General features: G+C 57.0%; 2 protein-coding genes across 4 annotated transcripts in view; both read left to right on the top strand.

Moving 5' to 3' along the window:
* The window catches only part of TCN2 (transcobalamin 2), a 44,893-nt gene extending 38,441 nt beyond the window's left edge, over positions 1–6,452 (top strand). For all 3 annotated transcript variants that reach the window (XM_036823394.1, XM_036823393.1, XM_036823392.1), the window contains 4 exons: positions 58–244; positions 1,089–1,260; positions 3,650–3,765; positions 5,881–6,452. In XM_036823394.1, the coding sequence (XP_036679289.1) occupies positions 58–244; positions 1,089–1,260; positions 3,650–3,765; positions 5,881–5,942 (537 nt within the window). In that variant the 3' untranslated portion in view covers positions 5,943–6,452. The remainder of the gene's footprint in view (positions 1–57; positions 245–1,088; positions 1,261–3,649; positions 3,766–5,880) is intronic.
* A 4,907-nt stretch (positions 6,453–11,359) lies between these two features.
* On the top strand, positions 11,360–17,849 carry SLC35E4 (solute carrier family 35 member E4). Its single transcript, XM_036874356.1, has 2 exons — positions 11,360–12,288; positions 16,847–17,849. The coding sequence occupies exons 1-2, from the start codon at positions 11,673–11,675 to the stop codon at positions 17,278–17,280; spliced, it is 1,050 nt and encodes a 349-aa protein (XP_036730251.1). The 5' UTR covers positions 11,360–11,672; the 3' UTR covers positions 17,281–17,849.
* Positions 17,850–21,000: the final 3,151 nt, after the last annotated feature.

The raw sequence follows: 21,000 nt of genomic DNA, 5'->3' as shown, positions 1-21,000 counted from the left end.
AAGACCTGGCCCCTCCCCGCTGGCTGACCCGCCTCCTCTTCCCCATTCCGTCACCAGTTGCTGATGGCCTCCCTTAGACCCACGGTGGAGCTGGGCACAGCATGCCTCAAGGCCAAGGCTGCTCTGTTGGCCAGCCTACAGCACAAGGCCTTCCAGAACCCTCTCATGATTTCTCAGCTGCTGCCCATCCTGAACCAGAAGAGCTATGTGGACCTCATCTCCCCACACTGTCAGGCACCAAGAGGTAGCCAGGCCTTTCATAGAAGCCCTGCTCTTTTCAATCTGCAATGAGGTCTGCCTGTCCCAGGAAGGGAACTTGCTCCATCTTGATTTGCTGAGTCAACAGGGGTTTGCAGGTGTGCGTGGGACACACGGGCAGCTAAGATGCAGTCACAGATGCTAGAAGCTCACAGTGTGGGGAGGGAGATATCAAATGGTGAGCTCTGGGCGGGCCGTGAATCTCCAGCCCCTTGTGTGATACCCAGTACAGAAGTGTTCGAATGAATGAATGGAGAGAGACACGTTTTGGTTAGCTCTGATACATCATAATGAGTCCCAGTTAGCTGCTTGAATCAGGGCTTCATCTGGGGGAAGGACTGGGGTGGGTGGGTGAGATTTGCCAGTGGAGAAGAGGGGAGGAAAGGCAGAGCAGGGAGGGGGCAGCAAGGGCAAAGGCTCAGAGGTATACAAGACTGGAGTTGGGGGGAAGGGTCTCACTAAAGAGTGGGGTCTGAGAGAATGAGCTGGAGTGGCAGGCAGGAGGGTGAAAAGGAGGGGAGGCCCTCAGAGGTAACATGTATGTTCTAGAAAGAACCCTGGGTGGGGGGTGCTTGTGGCAGAGAGGTGGGAGGGGGATACTGGAGGCAGAAAAACCAGTGAGGGGCCTGACCTTGGGTGGCGAGGGTGGTGGGAGCTGAGGGACAGGGGAGGCTGGAAAGGCAGCCAGGTGGTGGTGGTGTTGACCGGGATGGGACCGAGGGGAAAGAGGAGGTCTCGATGGGCCACAGTGTCTTCCAGGGAAGAAAGGAGGACTAAGGCCTGGCCCCCTGCCCTCAGACCGGCTGCCCCTTCCCCTCTCCCTGGCACAGTCCTGTTGGAACCAGCTACGGAGACCCCTTCACAGACCCAAGTCCCAGAGCTCATCCATGTCACGCTGAAGGTCTCCAGCATCTTTCCTTCGTACAGACACTCCGTCTCTGTCCCTGTCGGCTCCTCTTTGGAAGATGTCCTGAAGAAGGCCCAGGAGCACAGCAGGTTCAGGTGAGACTGCCCCCCCATCTCCCAGCCCTCACCCGACTCGACCCCACATCCCCAAAACGGGACATGAGTGGGGCAAGGGATGGAGAGAGGGTTCCCTTGGGAGAGGCCCCGGCTCTCTTCCACCTTCTCCGCCCCCGACTCACCCATGCTGTGGCGGAAACAGGCATCATGATTAGGAGAGCAGGCTCCCGAGGCAGACCCTCCACATCTGGAATCCCAGCTCTGCCGCTCTCCAGCTAGGGACCAGCCAGTTATTTTCCTGCAGCTCATGAGGATGACAGTTGTGCTCCCCCCATCCACCAGAGCCCATGCAGGAGTCCAGGAATTAATGCACAGAGAGGGCATGGTACATGCTTTTTGTGTGCAGGGTCCCGCACTTAGAAGTGCTCGATACATGTTAGCTTTCAGAAGAATAAGAATTTTTATTATCAAACAATCTTGGTCTAATCCCTGTGATGATTTAATTACCTGGGCAAGCCCTCTGCAGAATGTGGAGGTGGGACAACAGCCCTAAACTTGCTTCTCACTCTGAGATTTGACAGATCTGAGGACAAGCATTTCCAGAGCATTGCTCTGTGCCAGCTGTGTCTGTGCCTAAATAAGATGGGAGGGATCACCAGTGGTGATCTGGCCCGGAGAATGAGTACCTTCCACCAGACCCCACTAGACCCCAGACTTCTCTTCTAGAAAAATGTGCCTCCGTTTGAGAGGGTCCCAATTTCTGTCCCCAACTGGAGCTCCCAAAGGACAGCATCCTGCTGCCAGGGAGGACCCACAGCTGGCACCTTGGGGTCATCTGGGGCAGGGAATTTCAGGCCAGAGATATGCAAAAACCCCTATAAAGGATGAAAATTCCCCCAGACCCCAGGTTAAGTTATTTCTGTAATAATATGACTTATATGTGTACTAATGTTTACTATTTAAAGTCCTTTCTCTTTTTGGCTCTTAGGTGGCTATAAATCCTAAACAGCTTTGCAAATTAAATACAAAGGAAACTGTGAAACCAATAACATTCAAATAGGGACTGTCTGCTGAGGAGCAGGTGTACACACCAGTGCCAGTGAGCCCGACGTGCTCAGCACTTTCTTGGGTTTGAGCTGCCGTCAGGCGGAGTTTGCACAGGCAGCTGCAGCTTGTAGACTCTTCCCTGGCCCCGAACACGCCACTTATTACCAAGCCGACCTCAGTCCTCTGGGGGCCACACACCCTGGGCACCCTTGGGAGGCCTTAGTCCGGCAGGCCCTGGGATTACCTAGAACCTGCTGGTATTCGTGTTTGGATATTGTCATCAAAATGGAAAAAAAATTGAACTTAACATTTTTATTCAGAACTCCAGGACCTCTGAGAAAACGTCAGGGATACCAATCTGAGAAATGATTCTCTTGGTGGTGGAGGGGGTGTCTGAGACGGGTTCAGGGGCTAGAAGGGAGGCATATTTGAGGCACGTGAGTGCACAGCAGAGAAAGCTGGATTCTAGAAGGAGAGAGAGGAAAAGAGACAGAGACAGAGAGAAAGAGACAGAAAGAGGAGAGAGAGAAATGGAGAGAGGCCGGTACAGAGCGGTTCTCCGGGCAGCCATGTGGCCCCGCACTTAAGGGAGGACTGGGGACGGGCTGCTCCCTTAAACCTTCCCTTTGACCAGGTCACCCTGAGGGTATTTCTGTTTCTTAAAACTATGAAAGCCCTCCCTCTCTAAGAACAACACCATTGATAAGGAGACAGGAAGGACAGGGCCACAGTGTTTTAAGAGGATCCCTTTGGGGACTTCCCTGGCGGTACAGTGGTTCAGACTCCAGGCTTCCACTGCAGGGGGCGCGGGTTCGATCCCTGGTCTGGGAACTAGGATCCGGGATCCCTTTGTGTTTGTGGCAGTGGCGTCAGGGAGGGGTGGCATGAAGAAGGAGTCTCTTGGTTGCAAAAGCCAGGAATCTAATCCAAGCCTCTCTGGTAGTGGGGAGCGTGGGGTGTGTACGGTCGGAGAGAAGACTGAGCAACCCAGCCACAAGGATGGGGGTGCCCCTGAGCCACAGAAACTTCTGGAACCAGAGACCCAGAGCCACCACTGGGCGTCTCTGCCTCTGTCTTGCCTGTTCCTGCTTCTTTCTCACGCTGGCCTCACTGTCTCTCGTGGGCCGTTGTCAGCTTCTGATTCCCACCCCCTGCCATCTCAGCCCCCAGAGGGGATGCAGTCCCCCGAGTGGGCGGTGTCCGTGGGGCTGGAGAGGAGGCGTGGAGGAGAGACCCACGGTGAGGTGGCCCAGGAAGGGTTTGGCTAGCGCTGCCCTGGGAGCGAGGGCAGGGCTTTCCTTGTGGGGGTGGTTCTACTTCTGCCCTTGGGTCGAGGGGAGCAAAGTCACCTTTTCTCCCTCTTTGCCTGTCCCTTTGGTAGGTATGGAACACAGGCCTCCTTGTCAGGCCCCTACCTGACCTCCGTGATGGGGAAGAAAGCTGGGGAACGTGAGTTCTGGCAACTCCTCCGAGCCCCCGACACCCCGCTGCTGCAAGGTGAGTCTGGTGGCCAGCCCCCTCCGGACGTGTCCCCCAGCCCAGCCCTGTCCCAGCACTGAGGCTTTGTCGACTCACGCCAGCTTTCCCCTGGACCTTCCTGGGCCTCAGCCTCAGATAACCACTGATGCTCAAGTTTGCATATAATATATTTAACCGTATTCTGAAGAATTTTTATGTACGTTATTGTGGCAACTCTAGGAAAGCAGATAGGCAAAAAAGAAGAAAATTAAAATTGCCCGTAATCCGCTGCCCAGAAATAACTTCTTTTAACTTTTGGTGTATTTTCTTCCAGATAATTTTTTAAATATGTATGTTTGTTTTTTCATAGAAATGAAGCCATACTCTATAGCAGTGCTCTCCGATAGAAATAAAATGTGAGCCACATGTGTAATTCTAAGTTCTGCAGTTGGTGAAACTAATATTAATAATATATCTTATTTAGTCCAATACATCCAAAATATCATTCCAAGATGTAATCAATGCAAAATTATTAATGACATATTTTGCATGCCTGTTTTTTGTACTTTTCAAGTGCTCAGTAGCCACATGTGGCTAATGGCTGGCATATCGAATGGCACAGCTCTATATACTGTTTTGCAATTTATTTTTTTCAGCCTTAACATATTGTAGCCATCTTTCTATGTTGGTATATGTGGATCTTCCCCTTTCTTTGTAATAGCCACATAGGATATCTCATCCAGCAGGGTGCTTTGGGCTGCAAGTAACAGAAATGTAATATAAACTAGCTTCCACGACATCCATTGGCTCATCCATTGGCTCATGTGACCAGATTCCAGTGGGAGCAAGGATTTCAGCCTCAGCCCCACCTCCCTGTGACTCTCCTCCTCTCTTTGCTGGCTGCCTACCTCCAGAGAGGCTACTCTGTGTCTTCCTGGGGCTGCTCCCTTTTATGACTTGGGAAACTTGTCTCTGAATCCCCCAGCAAATGTCTCCTGGCATCCTGAAGGCGGACTTGGGACACAGGCGCGTTCCTTGACCCATCCCTGTTGCTAGGAGATGGCTAGAGAGAAGGGACCATGGCAAGACTGGCTTAGGCCAATTAGGGCCCAGCCCTGGCGTGGAGTGGGATGGGTGGACCACAGCTTATCAACTCCTGCTGGACCTTTAGGGTGTCTCCAGTTTTAACTCTTATGCCCCAAGCTGTCATAAGCATCCCTGAGCATCAGCCCAGTCACCAGACAGACTCTTAAGGGTCATCTGTCCCCGCTCCTGCTACCTGGAACTTCTAGTGGGCATTTGCCATGGGCCAGGCATTGGGCCAAGTGCTTTACAGAAGGTGGGACTTGCTGAGGGAGCCCAGTAAAAAGCATTCTCTTTTCCTGCCTGGTTTCTGGACAAATTGAGAAATAAAACCAAGAGGTGACAGATGGAGAGACCAGATCTGGCCTCTATTACTGATGAAGGCTGGAGAGAGGAGGTAGCCGACGGGGAGAGCCCAATGGACTCGGCCATGAGGCAGACGTGGGTGGTCGTGTCCTCTACCTACCCCCCTCGACTCCCACTCCAGCAGGAAGCCCACTCCCATGGGGAAAAAGGAGGGCCCGGTTGTTGATATCACTATTATCCTCATTTTAGAAATGGGAACACCAGCACTCAGAGAGGTTAAATAACCTGCCCAGAGTCACACCCCTAGTGAGTGCAGAGCTGGGGCTTGACCGAGGTGTCGTGCTGGAGCCTGGATTGTCCCTAGTGAGCAAAGGCTGACTTCACTCATGGTCCCCAGACCACACCGAGCAGGTCCCTCTTCCTGAAGGCCCTTTGGGGGACTATGAAGACAGTGACCCTGCTGGTCAGGTGTTGTCAGGGTCTCTGGTTCCTTTGGCCCCATGTTGGTTATCCGGCGTGCTGTCCCATACCCTCCCACACCCTCTGGGGGTCCTCCACTGCAAAATGAGCCTGTGGGTCTCAGCGACCCTGAGGTCACAACTGAGTTCAGAGTCTCCAGACTGGCTCTGGACAGGCCCCCAGTCTCCCACCACCAAGCCCTGAGGCCATCTTACAGACCATGGCCTCAGGGCAGGGGTCCAGAAGGTGAGGTTGGTGGGGGGAACACTCCGCCCTGTTAACTCCCATCCCACACTCTTTCTGCAGGTATTGCCGACTACAGACCCAGGGATGGAGAAGCCGTCGAGCTGAGGCTGGTTGGCCGGTAGACCCCAGGCTCACCACCCCAGCTGCCTCCCACACTTCCTGGGCTTCTGCACTCCCTTCAGACATCCCTGTAACAGGCACACGCCTGACCCTGCTGCCTCCTCTTGTGCACTTGTCCCCGGATCGCCACAGCCACCACCCCTGCGGGGGTCCTAAACCACCGCCCACCCTGGAGCAGGGAGCCCAGCACCTTCCCCGGCAGGTCTGTCTGCCCAGGTCTGGCCCCACCTGGCCCCGCAGGTGTCCCGTGAAGGCCACTCATAGGCTGGAGAGTGTGAGCATCTCAGACTCCTTGGCACGAGGAGGCCACGGGCCACTGGCGTTGTGAGTACTGCTTGCTCTGGGATGGGGGTCCCGCAAGGAGAGCTCTGTGGCCCTGGCCCTAGCTTTCCACTCTTCACTCCATCGGGGCTGCTGCCCCAGAGCCGACTGCAGCATAGCAGCTGGCGAGGGCTCTGCAGGGCTGCTGTCAGCCCACCTCCAAAATGATTAAAGAATTGACTTGGCACATGTCCCAGGGTCCTGATGCCTCATGCTTGGAGCCAGTGCGGGGGCTGGGAGCAGAGAAGGGGGAGAGAGGCCCGTGGGGAGCAGAGGAGAGGGGTGAGCATTCTCCTGGGTACGGGTGGGGGGTGCACAGGAACGGTGCTGGCGGTGGTGATGCTGATTACTGTTTGGGAGCGTTGTACTTGCTGGACGCTCTCTTGCACAACTCTGAGGTTGTCGATGTTTCTATTTTCCTCTCTGCTTTACAGAGGGAGAGTGGTGGGGGGGCGTGGCTTAGGAGACAGACAGACCTGGCCTGGGGAAGCCTCCTGGCTCCTCCACTCAAACACTGAAAATCAGGGGCTTTCATGATTGTGTCGACTTAAAAAAACAAACCAAAAAAAGCATAACGTGAGAGTAGCGAGTTAAGTTTTATTTGGGGCAAAATGAGGACAGTAGCCCAGGAGACAGCATTTCAGATAGCTCTGAGAAACTGCTCTGAAGAGGTAGGGGAGGGGTCAGCACTATATATGATCTTAGCGAAGGGGGTACATGTAGTCAAGCGTACATTTTGGCAGAGACCTGCTGCTCGTCTCGTGAAGGTTACTGCTAGTCTCCAGGAGCAGATGGCTCCATTAATGATTTTAGTGCTTTTCTAGATAAGAGAAGATGCAAGAATTGGGCTCATAAAATCTTCTCCTAAAAATATCTGCCTGTTCTGCCTGTTTTTCCCAGAGCACAGAGTGCCTCATTCCTGATTTCCACCCTGAACTCCTTTCAGGGTGTGTTGAAGGTCAGCGGCTACAGGGGCTAGTGACCTAATCCTTGTAGAGGCAAATGGCAGTTGACAAGTTTTAGTTGGCAATTGTTAGGATTACATGGTAGAGTCCAAATGCAACTGAAGGCCCAGGACCCTAGAGCTTTTCCCCAAGGCACAGTCAGGCGTCACCCCAGGCCTCAGTGGCCAGTGGGGTGGGGACCCTGCCTCTCTGTGGGAGGGCCTGGGCTCTGGGCTGCCCTCTGGGAAGTAGGGTTCAGGCCAGGCGGGCACACCACAAGCCCCACCCCACTGAGGTTAGGAAGGGGGTCTGCCCTTGGAGGGGCCCTCTGACAGCATGTCAGGTTTCACAGTGACTCTCACAGAGCCGTCCACGCCATGGATTATAAACATGTGCTTCTTCCTCCGATATTTAGGGTCTGGGCAAGTAGGGGAAGTAAGCGATTTAAAAAATGCTTTATAGACATCCAAGTACCTGAAAGCCAAATGAAAAAGCCGCCTCCGTTTTGAAGGTGAAATGTCTGTGCCCAGATCCCCAGAGTGCTTGTTCACCTGTCCTTTCTTAATCTCGGCCTTTAGAGAGGGCACTTTAGAGAGGATTCAGGACCTGCCCTGGGACCCTCTCCTCACAGAAGGGTGGAGGCTCAGAGAGACCTGCGGCTTCCCTCAGGTCACACAGCCTGTGGGTGTCAGAGCCAAGGTCCCCACCCACTGACCCCAGCCCTTGCCCCTGCACTGCCTTGCTGCCTCCCCACCTCCCGAGGAAGCCAGGGCCCCTCCCATATAGGGGAGGCCAGCTGTGGCAGGTCCCAGGCCAGGCTAGGGGGAGGGTGGACTTAACTAAAGGGAGCACCCCTGCACTGGGCTTTCAGCGTCCACAGTCTGGATGTGATCCTCCCTCTGGAGGAACTGTCTTAGTCGGGATGTGTTTGGCTCTGAGCAACAGGGAGCTACTGAATCCTGCTCAAATCAAAGGATATTTGCTGACGGACTTTCCTGGCGGTACAGTGGTTAGGACTCCATGCTTCCACTGCAGGGGTCGCAGGTTTGATCCCTGGTCAGGGAACTAAGATCCCACATGCTGCTCGGGGTGGCAAAAAAAATAAAATAAAAAGGATATTTGCTGAAAAGACTCAGCCCACCAATTTAAGGGCAGCCGAGGGCAGTAGGGAAATGGAAGTTGGGGCTCAGGGCTCCATCCCTCCACTACCCTCAGGCTCTCTCCTCTCCGTGTCCTCCCCCTCCATCAGCTTCCTCTGAACGTGGCCCCAGCAGTGACTCTGCTGACTTCCAGTTTAATTCCCCAGGCCCTCTTATCTTCTTAGCCTGTGTCCCAAAGCCTGGAAAGGGGTCTGACTGGCACAGCCCACTTCTGGGCCCTGGGTCATGTGTCTAGTCTGGCTCCATCAGCAGGGACCCCGAGAAGGGGCATGGGTGGGAGGACAGTCATGTCCACAGTAAGAGTCTGACAAGCAGTGGCCCCCCTGGAATGGGGGCCCAGGTTTGCGTCTGGCCTGCATTTAGAGCTGTGTGACTCCAGACAAGCCGCGTCCCCTCGCGCAGCCTGTTCCTAACTCAAAACTGTGGGGTGGCGCCTTGGTTTACGTTCATGCCTGTGAGCTCATCATAGATCACAGATGGGGAGACTGAGGCCCCGCAGTGAAGTGACTGGTCTAGAGACATGCAGCGACATGAGGAGAGACCCGTCCCAAGCCTCTGCAGCTCAGTTGCTGGAAATGTGTTCTTCTTCCCTCCTGGTGCCTCCCAGGGTCCCGCCCTGAATCACCTGCTTCCTGCAGCAGTGGTGGGGGGCGGCAGGTGAAGGGCAGCACTCAGACCCAGACCGGAGGGATGTGAGAGCCTGTGGGCAGGGGCAGGCTGCTCGGGGCTGCTCTGGGCTTTCAGGTGGACCCCAAGGGGTGCGAAGGAGCCCCTGCTGCCCTCTATGAAGCTGGGTGCCCACCCCCGCCATTCTCCCACAAGGGAACATCCTGTGGAGAGTCTTGCTGCCTGCAGGTCAAGGCAGGTTAAAAACTGGGGCTCGGGAGCCAGGTAGACCTGGTCTGAATCCCCCACCACCACTCAAGCTGCACAATCCCTGCTTTGGGTTCTGCCCTCAGCCTCCCCCTTGCCCCCCTCCCCCCCCCAAGGGTGTACAGCTCTCTCCCTCCCACCAAGGCCAACACAGGCCTCATCTTGGTTAATCCTCATTCCTCATAGCTCACCCCTCACCAGGCCGGGCAGGTGGGAGTGCTTTTTGGCAGTCTTGGAGGAGGTGTAGACACTGCCTACCACTCCGCAGTAGCTCAGCTCTTAGAAGATTGGGGGGGTGTTTACTATTTTTTAATTAATTGCTGTTTTTTTAATTAAAGGAAGCTTAACTGGAAAACTGACAAAATCTCAAAAAGAATCTAACCCTTAGAGGCCCTGATTCCTCCTCTTCAGGAAATGTGGGGCTAGGGGGGCTGCCCCCTTGGCTGGCTCAGTTTCCCTCCCACTACCCCTCCTGGAAAAACCCCATCTAAATACCTGCATATTTTGGTCTTTCACCTGGAAATCTCCTGCCCTACAATTTGGACTATTCAGCAGTGATTTGCAGGCTCATGCGGGTGTCAGAATCACCAGAGGCAAGTGAAAAAAAATTCACATCCCTGGGCCCACCAGAGGGTATCTGAATTCAGCAGGTCTGAATCAGTAGTGAGGCTGGGGAATTTTAATCCCAGTCCAAGGATTGTGATGGGGATTAGGGGACACTTGCAGCCATTCTGTGTTCTGACCACCAGAGGGCGCCGTGGACGGAGGTGAGCGGTCTCCCTTTGAGGTCTTGTTTCTCCAGACAGGTTGCTGGTTCCTCCATCAAGGACTTGCTGGTCAGACGACAGGCTAGGGGTGAACCGTGTCCCAGTGGGAAGGAGCTTCCACAGAGAAGGAAGCTGGACGTCAGGAAAGAGGCTCACAGTGGGCAGTGATTCTTGCACACTTGGACTCCTGAGCTCAGAGAAGCCAGGGCCCAGCCTGGAATCCCTATCAGCCTGTCCTGCTCTGGGTTGTGCTGTTTACCCAACACCGATGCAAGGGCAAAGGCTTAGTGGCAGCTGCTCTGGCTCCCAGCCCACCTAGGGCTCTTTGTCCTGCCAGGGATGGGGGCAGAGGGTGGACCCCAGGAATTTCAGCTATGAGTCAGCTCTGAGCGCCCAGGGGATGGGACAGGGGCTGCTGGCCAGGGATAGATGCTGGCCGGCGGGACCCTGCTTCCGCAGCTGTGGGTGGTCTTGGTGATTCAGCTTCCCTCTGCCTGCCTAGAGGGGGCCCGCCCTGGGCTGGGAGAGGGAGGAGGTGTTGGGGTTAGGGAGGGGCGAGCGAGGGGTATTAAGGGGCCCCGTGGTCCAACTCTTCCGGATGCTGAGGCCCCATGGGATAACTGTGGCCAGAGATTGGGTGGTTCCGAGACTGGTCCTAGGATGAGGTCTCCTGGGGGGAGGGTGTCCTTGAAAATGTAATCTCCTGAGAGGCTAGGGCTTTTTATCAGGCTCCCTCAGAAAAATACCCCAGGGTCTCCCGCCCTGTGTTCATCTCTATGGAGGGCCTGCCTTGGCGCTGGGTGGGGAGGGGCCTGATCCCCCACCGGTGTGGGGAGGGGGGACGACAGGCTGACCACTCCAGCTAGGAGGAGGTCTGCTGATGGAGGTAACGCTAGGCTGATGGAGGAGGAGCTGCGAGCGGGCGGCGTGGGGGAGGGGCGAGACATCCCTCTCGGCTTCGGGGGCGGAGCCTGGCCGGAGGTGGCGCGTGGGGCTCAGCCCAATTTTCCGGGTGAGGCTCGAGGGGCTGCCGCGGAGGCGGGGCCTAGAGCACAGAGCCTCGCTCTCCGCCAGAACCTGGCGAGAGATCCCGCCGCAGCCTGAGCCGCCGGGAGAAGGAGCTGGCGCGCAGGCCCTGCCCGAGCCGAGCTGAGTCGAGCTCGCCGTCTGACACCGGCCGCAGCGCAGGCCGGCGCGTCAGCCCGCCGCGGGGTCTGGGCACTGTCGGAGGTAGCGAGCCCGACCACCGGGACCACCGGCACCACCGGGCGCGGGAGCCCGGATCGCCCTTGCAGGCCTGTCCTGAGCACGCTGGAGGACGTGGGGTTTGGACTGAAGAGAAAAGGGATGGAGAATTCCATGTAAGCATAACGTGGGCGCTAGGAGGGGAGAAGAGTGGAGACTTTGCCTGGCACGGGGCAGAGGTGCCCGGCGCTTACTAGGCCAGGCTTCAGCACCAGGGAGCCTGGCATCCCAGCAGAAGCGACCTAGGCTCTGCCCTGCCTGAGCCGGGGACACAGCATAGCTCTTGGACCTCGGCTGCCGCAGGCCGGGCACAAGAAACAGTGCCCTCACCTGAGACCGAGCGGGATACAAAGTGGGGCTCTCTGGTGGCCCAGAGCTGGTCGCTGGGGAGCCGGCCTCCTGCCCCGGCCCCACCGGTACGGATGTGCCGCTGCCCGCGGGAGCGCCATGACGGCAGGATGACCTCAGCTGAGGCAGTGGCGGTGGCTGGCAGTGCTCGGTGGGCGTCCCCTCAGTGGCCCCCTGACACCCCGCAGGCCCTACGGCGGCCTGGCCGGGCCTGGGTGGCCGTGGCAGCGCTGGTGTGGCTGCTGGCGGGAGCCAGCATGTCGAGCCTCAACAAGTGGATTTTCACGGTGCACGGCTTCGGGCGGCCCCTGCTGCTCTCGGCGCTGCACATGCTGGCAGCTGCGCTGGCGTGCCACCCGGGGGCACGGCGCCCCATGCCCGGCCGCACCCGCCGCCAAGTGCTGCTGCTCAGCCTCACCTTAGGCGCCTCGATGGCCTGCGGCAACGTGGGCCTGAGCGCTGTGCCCCTGGACCTGGCGCAGCTGGCCACCACCACCACGCCACTGATCACGCTGGCCCTGTCCGCGCTGCTGCTCGGCCGCCGCCACCACCCACTGCAGTTCGCCGCCATGGGCCCGCTCTGCCTGGGGGCCGCCTGCAGCCTGGCCGGAGAGCTCCGGACACCCCCAGCTGGCTGTGGTTTCCTGCTGGCGGCCACCTGCCTCCGTGGGCTCAAGTCCGTTCAGCAGAGTGAGTACCCAGGACACTGGTTGAGGAGGTGGGGTTCGGGGTGGGAGTGTGGCCTGGGTGGCCCTGTGAGGGGCTATGGCCATTATCCAGTTTTACAGATAAAGAAACTGAGGCGCATGGCTTGGGAAGAGTCAGGAACTGAGGCTCAGAAAGGGCCAACCGCTCAGTGAGTTCCAGGCCCCAGACTTAGGCTCTAGAGGCCCAACCAGTGTTTCGTCCAGTTGGCTGCCATAGATCTGTGGTCCATGTTTTGTCAAGCCTGGATCTCCATACCTGATCAAGGAAGTCACTATATTGTCCCCATTTGACAGGTAGAGGGGCTTGCCCTGGGCCATGTGAGCAGCGGAGGCAAGATTCGAACCCAGGCAGGCAGACTTCATGCCGTCCGAGTGATGTGGCATAAGGCTGTGGACCCGAGGGAGGCCTGATAGTGGAGACTGGAGAAAGAGAAAGAGGGCAAGGCCATGAGCTGGAATTTGGAAGTCGAGGGCTTTTGCTCAGTCTGGGAAGGGCTGGTGTTTACTGGGAGCTGCAGTGTAACTGGTCCCATGCTAGGTGTTGACCTTGAGTCGTCATGGCAACCACCACCTTCATCCCCATTTTAGAAGATGATGGAACTGAGACCCAGAGAGGTTCATGATTTGCCCACAGTCACACAGCTCCTAAGGACTGGAATCCTAGTCCATGTGGCTCTGGACCTCAGCTCTGATGAAAGGGGGTTGGGGGCTCTGGACAGAGGGTAAGGTGGAGGCTCCAGGCCTAGACCCTGCTAAATCACTCTGCCTGAGGGTGGAGACCACCTTCCTGCCTGTCCTACTGAGGGTCCTTTGAGTCACAGCCTCCACCATCTCTCTGCCTCAACCCAAGGGCGCCCACTCAGGTTGAGGAGGCTTGGGTTCCAGCCACACCTGGGCTCGTGCTTCCTGGGCAAACTTGGGCAGAAGGGGAGATCTGGATCTTGTCTGGGCCTCAGTCTCCCCATCTGTTTGGTGGAGGAGGTCAGAGCTGATAGTCCCAGGGCTTTCTTGGTCTCCCTCCCTTGCAGCTCTGAGATCCTGTGACCCAGGCCTGGGAGAGAGAAGGGGCTGCTCCAAGGGCCCTGGGCTGGGGTTAGGGCAGCCTGCAGCCAGGGAAGGTTGAAGTCAGAGCTCAGCCCTGCCTTGCAGTCATCGGAGCCAGGACCCAGAGTCCCTGTACCCATCCTCCAGGGCCCTGAGGTGGGACCAAAGCCCAGTTCTATTTTTGCCTTCAGGTTACATGAGAGCTGGGACCTGAGCTCTGGGCATGAGTCAGTGGGAAACTTGACCTTGTACCCTGCCCTGGGCAGGGCCAGAAGGCTGGGAAGGCCCCAGCCTCAAGGCTCACATCACGCCTGCTGAGGCCCAGCGCTTCTCACACAGGAGGAGCCCCAGCCTGCAGGACAGGCTATGGCCGGCCAGGCCTCGGGCACATGGACATGGGGTGGCAGGTGCCTGGCATCAGGCTGCTCCTTGGCTCTGCCAGCTCTCTCCTTGTCTCCTGCCTGCCCCTGAGGCGGGTTGGATGCTTGCTCCAGGCTCCCACAGCATCCTCTGCTTCCTCCATCAGGACTCCACATGCCTTGTATTATAGCCTCTTGTTTACCTGTCTGCCTTCCACCAGACAGGAGCTCTGAGAGGGCATGGCCTGGTTTTGAGGCAGCTCCATGTCCCCAGCACATGGCCTGGGGCCTGGCCCAGGTAAGGTACCCCTTAAATGGTGGATTTATTAATGGTCTGATGGCAGACTTGGCAGGCTGGTTAAACTTCTTGGCTCAGCGTGCTAAGGAGGGAGCTTAGGAGGCTGGAGGCCCCACCAACAGAGATGGGAGCCCAGCAGAGGTGGGGAGGAACAGACTGGAGATAAGGGGTGAGATGGGGTTTGGACAAGAAGAGGTTTCTACTGCCAGAATTTCCAGGAAAGTCATCAGGGCCAAATTTAGACTAGAGTGTGAATGGCTGACACCAGCTCCTTCCCTGAGGGCAGACTCCATGGGCGCAGAGGATGAAAGTCCAGAAAGAGGAGTGCCCAGCAGCCATGGGCAGGTCCAGCAGCTTCTCTCCTTCCTGAGCCAGTTGTGGACCTGGGGGGCTACATGGGGAGAGGAGTGATGCCACCTTCCCACTCACAGAATGGCTGGGAAGTGGGGTGCCAGCGTGCTGAGACTTGTCCTCAGCTACATCCACCCGCATGAGGGAACAGCCTGACCCTGCCCGCTGAGCTCTCAGGCTGCTGGGGAGAAGTAGAGATCACAAGGCAGGGGAGAAGTGCTAGAGCCAAGGTGGGCATAGCTGTGGTTGGGTGGCTACTTCTAGGGGAAACCAGAGAAGGCTGCCTGGGGGAGGAGGCAGGCAGTGATGGTGACTATAATGTAATAATAGTGGCGAACACTTGCTGAGCCCTCACTGTGTGCCCACACCATGCCCAGCTCTTCATACAGCCAGAGTAGGAAGGGGTGTTCTGGGAGGGAGAAGCAGGGCTTGCGAGGGCACGGGTGTCAGCCAGCGGGGGCAGCATATGGGGGATGGTGACAGCTGCTGTGGCCAGCACTTGCTGCTGGGCACCAGGCCCTGCGCTCAGCACCTCACAGGCCCCCGTGAGGGGCATGTTGACACCTTGCCCATGCTCCCACGAGGGGACAGGCATAGAGAGAGGGCGACTTGTGTGATATCACACAGCTCGTGACGGAGCAGAGACGGGATAAGCCAGAAGCCAGCGGAATGGGGTCTAGAGAACATTTTGTCCACAGGTAACCGAAGCTTGGCGTGTTCAGATGCTGAAACAAAAGTGTCTTTGGAGGAAGAGAGGTTGTTTGTTTTTTGTTTGTTTGTTTTTGGCCACACGTGTGGCATGCGGGATCTTAGTTCCCCAACCCCATGCCCCCTGCATTGGGAGCACAGAGGCTTAACCGCTGGACCTCCAGGGAAGTCCCAGGAGAGGTTGAAATGCAGGGTTTGGTGGGAGCTGGCAGAGGAGGCGTCGCTGAGGAGGCAGGATGACAGGCTGGCATTTTGGGACCCCGGGTGGGTGGCCTCTGGCAGAGGATCCCTGCTCTTTCCCTGGACTGCAGCAGAGGGAGGCGGAGGGCTGGGTGGGATGCAGAACAGGCGCAACGGGCAGGGGGAGAAAGTTAGGACCTTCCTGCCTGGCTGCCTCTCAGAGGGTGAAATTTGCCAAAGGTGAAGTTCACCTGAAATCCTAAACACCTTCCAGTGATCGCACCTTTAACACGCAGGCCACGGGCAGCTCGTAATGGTGCTAAATTTGGAGCGGACGAACAGGAGCCATTCCAGTTATCTGTTCATTTCTAGAAATGCTTGACAGAGGGACTGTTGCCTAGAGAACAAAGCCAAAACATCAGAATGAAATCGAGAGAGAAATAAGATTTCCTATTCTAAGCATAGCCTATGAGTAAGCACCTCTGTGGCTCTTTGGAAAGTGTGTGTCAGAAAATGCATGGAGGCTCAGAGAGCCCTGGGAGGGTATGGGGAGCCATGACTCATCTCTCTCCACAAAAACTGTCTCGTTGCCTTCATGCAAGTACTATCATCTCATCTGAGCCGGGTGTGATTTTATGATGGGCACTGCTGCTTTTGTGAACCAGCTGGGTGGTAACATGAAGGCACACATGTGCAAGGTGGTAGGATCCCCTCTTTCCTTGCAAAGACTAAGGTTTCCTCTGTGTCCTGGATTCATCTTAACAAGCCCCAGCATTGGTAGCAAAAGATGCTGATTATCAGTGATAGACAGTGAGTGACAGCCGGGAGCAAACAATGACCTTCTTGTTGTTCCCTGTCATCCCAATGGTCATCTAGTGATCGAACATTTGATTCAAACGGTTTTTATTATTTCAAACTCTCTTTTTTAATCTAAAAGCCACATAGCTAGTAAGTGGCAGAACTGGCCTGCTGGTGGCCTGTCCCTACTCTGGCGTGGGAGCTGCACTGTGGGGCTGAGAGTGCGAGAAGGGCTGAAGCCAAGAAAGCTGGGTCGGGGCCGCTTGGTTCAGGGCCTTCAAAGTTGGTTAAGAGCCCAGGATGTTTTTCTCCAGGGCCTGGGGAGCCCCTGAAGAATTTTTTTTTCATGTTTATTGATCAGTGGGACATCACAAGCAGATTATTGTTTCAGCCTGTGGGAGGAGTAGGTGATAACGCTTATTTATCTTATCTTTCTACATTTACTGACCACTTACCTTCTAAGGGCTTTATGTACATTATCTATTTTAATCTTTACAACAACCCTGCATATTTAAGGTTTTATTATCCTCCGATTTTGCAGGTGAGGAAACCTAGGCCTATAGAGGTTAAGTGCCAGGTCACAGGTAGTCAGGAGCGGACCCGGGTCACCACGGGGGTCACCACTCAGGCAGTCTGACTCTGGATTCTTGACCTTCCCGTTACAGAGCGGGAGCCACTAATTCCACCCGAGGGGTTGGGGCAGGCAGGCTTCTTGGAGGATGGGCAGAGGAGGAGGTCGTGCCGGGTTGGCCTCGTGGGGGTTGTCTCGCGCCGGGTGCTGATGGCTGCTGTCCTGGTTGCAGGTGCCCTGCTGCAGGAGGAGAGGCTGGACGCGGTGACCCTGCTGTATGCCACCTCGCTGCCCAGCTTCTGCCTGCTGGCAGGCGCGGCCCTGGTGCTGGAGGCTGGTGTGGCACCGCTGCCCGCCCCCACCGACTCCCGCCTCTGGGCCTGTATCCTGCTCAGCTGCCTCCTGTCTGTGCTCTACAACCTGGCCAGCTTCTCCCTGCTGGCCCTCACCTCGGCCCTCACTGTTCACGTCCTGGGCAACCTCACTGTCGTGGGCAACCTCGTCCTTTCCCGGCTCCTGTTTGGCAGCCGCCTCAGCACCCTCAGCTATGTGGGCATTGCGCTCACCCTTTCAGGAATGTTCCTTTACCACAACTGCGAGTTCTTGGCTTCTTGGGCTGCCCGCCGGGGCTTCTGGCGGAGGGACCAGCCTGGCAAGGGTCTCTGAGACCTGAGGGAGCACAGGGACCACGCGGGACTGCCTCAGCCTGAATCCAGCCTTGGCCAGTGGCCATGGGAAAACGGGGAGAGTGGGCAGCCGCTGGGGCCGTTGGGGGAGGTGGGTCTTCCTGCAGGGCCACCTTGGAGGCTGGAATGGGGACTCCCAGAGAGACCCACCTCCTGTCCCTGCCTGCCTCTCCTTATCAGAGACCCCACTCACCACTGGATGGTGGGTCCAAGCCCGGCACAGTCACTGTGCTTGTCAGAGTAATTATTACGATTAGTATCAACTACTACGCCGAAAACTGCTGGCCAAACTTTGAAAACCTCACCGTGTTCTAATGAAGAAGATGATGATGATGGTGATGATGATTATGATGATTGTTAGGGGTCGCACAATCCTTCCTCCAGGAAATGGGGGAGGCAGCTAGGAGGCCCAGGGAAGGGCTTCTTTGCTGCTGGGCTTCCCTAGGGAGTTGGGGTCGTCTGTGCCAACTCCAGGCAGCTGCTGTGGCCTCAGCCCTGGGCCCCCCAATTTTGGGTCTTCCGTCCTCAAATAAACTATTTTTGCTTGTACACCTGTGTCATTCCTCGGGGTGGCAGCCAAGGGCCGATGGCTGCCAGCTGCCCACAAGGAAACGAGGACCCCCTCCCTTACCAACCAGGGCCTGGCCAGGCCCCCACCCCAGCCCTCTGCTCCGGCCCCTGCACGCCATCTTCCCACAGCCCCGGGGGCATCTCCTAAAACACACGCTTTCTGTGGCTCCACACCGCTCTTGGGACAAGGTCAGAGCTTCCTGCCCCAGACCATAGGGCCCTCGGGGCCTGGCCCCACAGCTTCATCAGGCTCCTCTGCCCTCTCCCCTCTCCCCTCCTTGGGCTCCACCTTCCATCTGCACCCGCTTCCTTCAGGTACCACCCCCCCCGACACCAAGCCTCCCCACTGGAGCCTCTGCACGTGCTGGTCCCCTGTCTGCTGTTCACTTCCTACATCTGCTTCTCCCTTTCTCATGGCGAAACCCTTGCCTGGGGGTGAAAACCCAAACATGCAACCCTCCTCTAAAAGAAAAACCAAAAAAGAAGCCTGAGAAAGGAAGGGCCTGGACGAGGGGCTATGCCCAGGGCTGTGGGCGCAGAGGGCAAGGAATCGGGTGGTTCCATGGAAGGAGGAGCACTGGGGGGTGGGGGCACCTGGAGGGCTGGCCGGACTCAGCTGCATCACATCTCATCCTTCCCTTGGCTGTAAGCACTTAACTCCCGCCACCTACCTGCCTCTGCTGGGGGCCGCCTGTTAAAAACCATAAGGTCCCTGCCTGGGTTAGAGAGACCTGGGGCCTAATCCTGCTCCGCCTGCCTCACTGTGTACCTGGGGTAGGTACCTCCCCTCCCTGAGCCTCAGTTTCCATATCTACAAAATGGGCTGATGATCCCCGTGGAGAGGATTCCAGTGAGGAGCCTGGTAGGCAGGGCCCAGGGAGGAGAGAGAACGATGGGGCCAGTGGGCTTGGTCCCTATCTTGGGCTAGTCATCCACTCTCTCTGAGGCTCTAGGCTCATCTGGAAAATGGGAGGATGGGAGCTAGACCAGGCCGGGGTTGGGGTCTCGGGGGCCTGGGACTCAGGGAGGAATCATGCATTCCTTCACGTAGCCAGAATTCGTGGAGGACTACTGTGCCAGCCAGTGCTAGACAGGGCTGCATGGAGGGTCGGCCCCAGGCTGGGGGTGGGGGCAGTGAGGGCCTGGTAGGCACCCGGCCCGGACAGGACAGGCGCAGGGTTTCCTGGCTCTGGCCTCAGCCCAGGCCCATCTTGCGGAGGGGAAGTGGTCCTAGGCTGAGTCACTCACCACCCACCCTCCCTGTGACTCAGAGATGCTACCGGCCCAGCCCTGTCCTGGTGCAGCCTGGATACCTCCGGGCTCCGCACTGAGGCTTGGCCAGACAGGACAGAGGATGAATGGCTTCAGGTGGATAGGGCCTCCTTGGTCCTCAGGACACTTCCCCATTCAAGGAGCCCCCTGCCAATAGTAGGAGCCTCCTGCAGCGCCCTGGCCCTGGCTCCTGGGCCCCAGGGAATGCTTGGCTTTAGAGTGAGCCTCCCATCCGATCAGAGCCAGCCCCTGGCGGTTGTGGGGGCAGAGTGGGGGGACTTGGAGCTGTGCTTGACCTGGGGGCCACCCAGCATTGAGGTGATTCCCTCAGGGTCAGAGTTAAAGCCCTCCCTACCACCCCTGCCAGCAGTGGGCACAGTGAGCACTGGCCTGGCAGTCAGAAAGCCTGGGTTTGTGTCCTGGCCCCCTTTCTCTCCTGTCTGACCTGTCTGGTCTCTGCCGGCTTCACAGGGATACTCACAGGGAAGGGCTTATCAGGTGATTCCCATTGACAGCCCTCTGGACTCTGCTTCTCACTTGTTCTGTTTCCTCGGGCGAGACACTTCACCTCCCCAGCCTCCCTCCTTGTACCCAGTCCGCGCTGGGAAGCCATCTCTGGATAACAGATGTCACCTTCCTTCGGGGGCGTGGGGGGGGTCTCTTCCCTACCCTCACCCCTGCCCTGCCCCATGCCAGGCTGGGTTGAAAGCCACAAAGCTCACCCCAGCTCCCTGCACCTCTCCAGGCAGGGCCCTGAGCACATCCCACTCTCAGAACTGCCTGCTCACCGCTGTCTCCCCAGCACCAGCACAGAGCCTGGCGTGGATGGAGTAGGCGGGAGAGAATACCAGTCAAGAGCAGTGTTTGGACCCGGGTTCAAACCCCAGCCCTGGTGTGTCTGAGCTGTGTGACTTTGGGCGGGAGTCTTCCCCTCCTGTGGCTCTGTGTGTTAAGTGGGGGCAGCGGCAGAGCCTCACCCCGTCTGGCTCTGGGAGGCAGCAGGGGCTAACGTACATGCCCAGTGCTTAGCGACAGTGCCTGAAACTTGTGGATGAAAAATTAACCAGTCGATCTAAGAAAGAAACGGAAATTTTATTCGAGCCAATTTGAGGATGATAACCCAGGATGAGCATCTCAGAAAGCTCTGAGGACTGTTCCGCCCGTTAGCAGTCCAGGCACAGTTATGTAAGTTTTTTTTAAGACAGAGGGCTGTACATCAAATGACATATTATTGACAGTTTACATAATCCAGATCTAAGCATCATCGTGGTGGGTCATGTGACCCCTTACAAGCTCAGGAAGGGGTGTTATCTTTTAAGGAGTTGCCTGGATGCTGGAAGAATGTTGCTCTTTATGGTTGAGCGGGTATTCCTGCCGATGGGGGAGGTTTGGTCGATGCATAAATGCAGATACACAATGCACAGTGTGGGGAGAGAGGAGGCCAAAAGGCAGAGAAGAATTTTATATGTTTAGGTTTATCCTGTCTTGCCATTAGACATGAATTTTATTTCACGAACCTAACAGGTCCTCGAGACATGTTAGCGGACTGGCTCACTACAAACGCCTCCCAGTTCCTCTCCCAAGACTTCCCCTGCTGCCCCCACCCCCAGGCTTCCCCTGCACATCGAGGGCCCCAGGGCATGCTCTCGCCCCAGCTCCCACCCCCTCACCCTGCCTTGGAGGAAGCTGGGTCTGTGCTGGGCATCCTGCCATTGTGGATTCAGAACAAAGCTTCTGCCTTGTCTCAGCCCCAGCTGCCAGGGGGCCCCTCCCACCCTCCCCAGGGGAGCCTTGAATTGTCATTCCAGGGGGCTAGGGTAAACAAGGACTCTTGCTCCCAAATCAGCTCAGGGAGGCC

Source organism: Balaenoptera musculus, chromosome 14 (genome assembly GCF_009873245.2).
Source record: "Balaenoptera musculus isolate JJ_BM4_2016_0621 chromosome 14, mBalMus1.pri.v3, whole genome shotgun sequence".
NCBI lineage: Eukaryota > Metazoa > Chordata > Mammalia > Artiodactyla > Balaenopteridae > Balaenoptera > Balaenoptera musculus.
The sequence above is the reverse complement of the archived record's forward strand: the minus strand, read 5'-3'. Positions and strand labels throughout refer to the sequence as shown.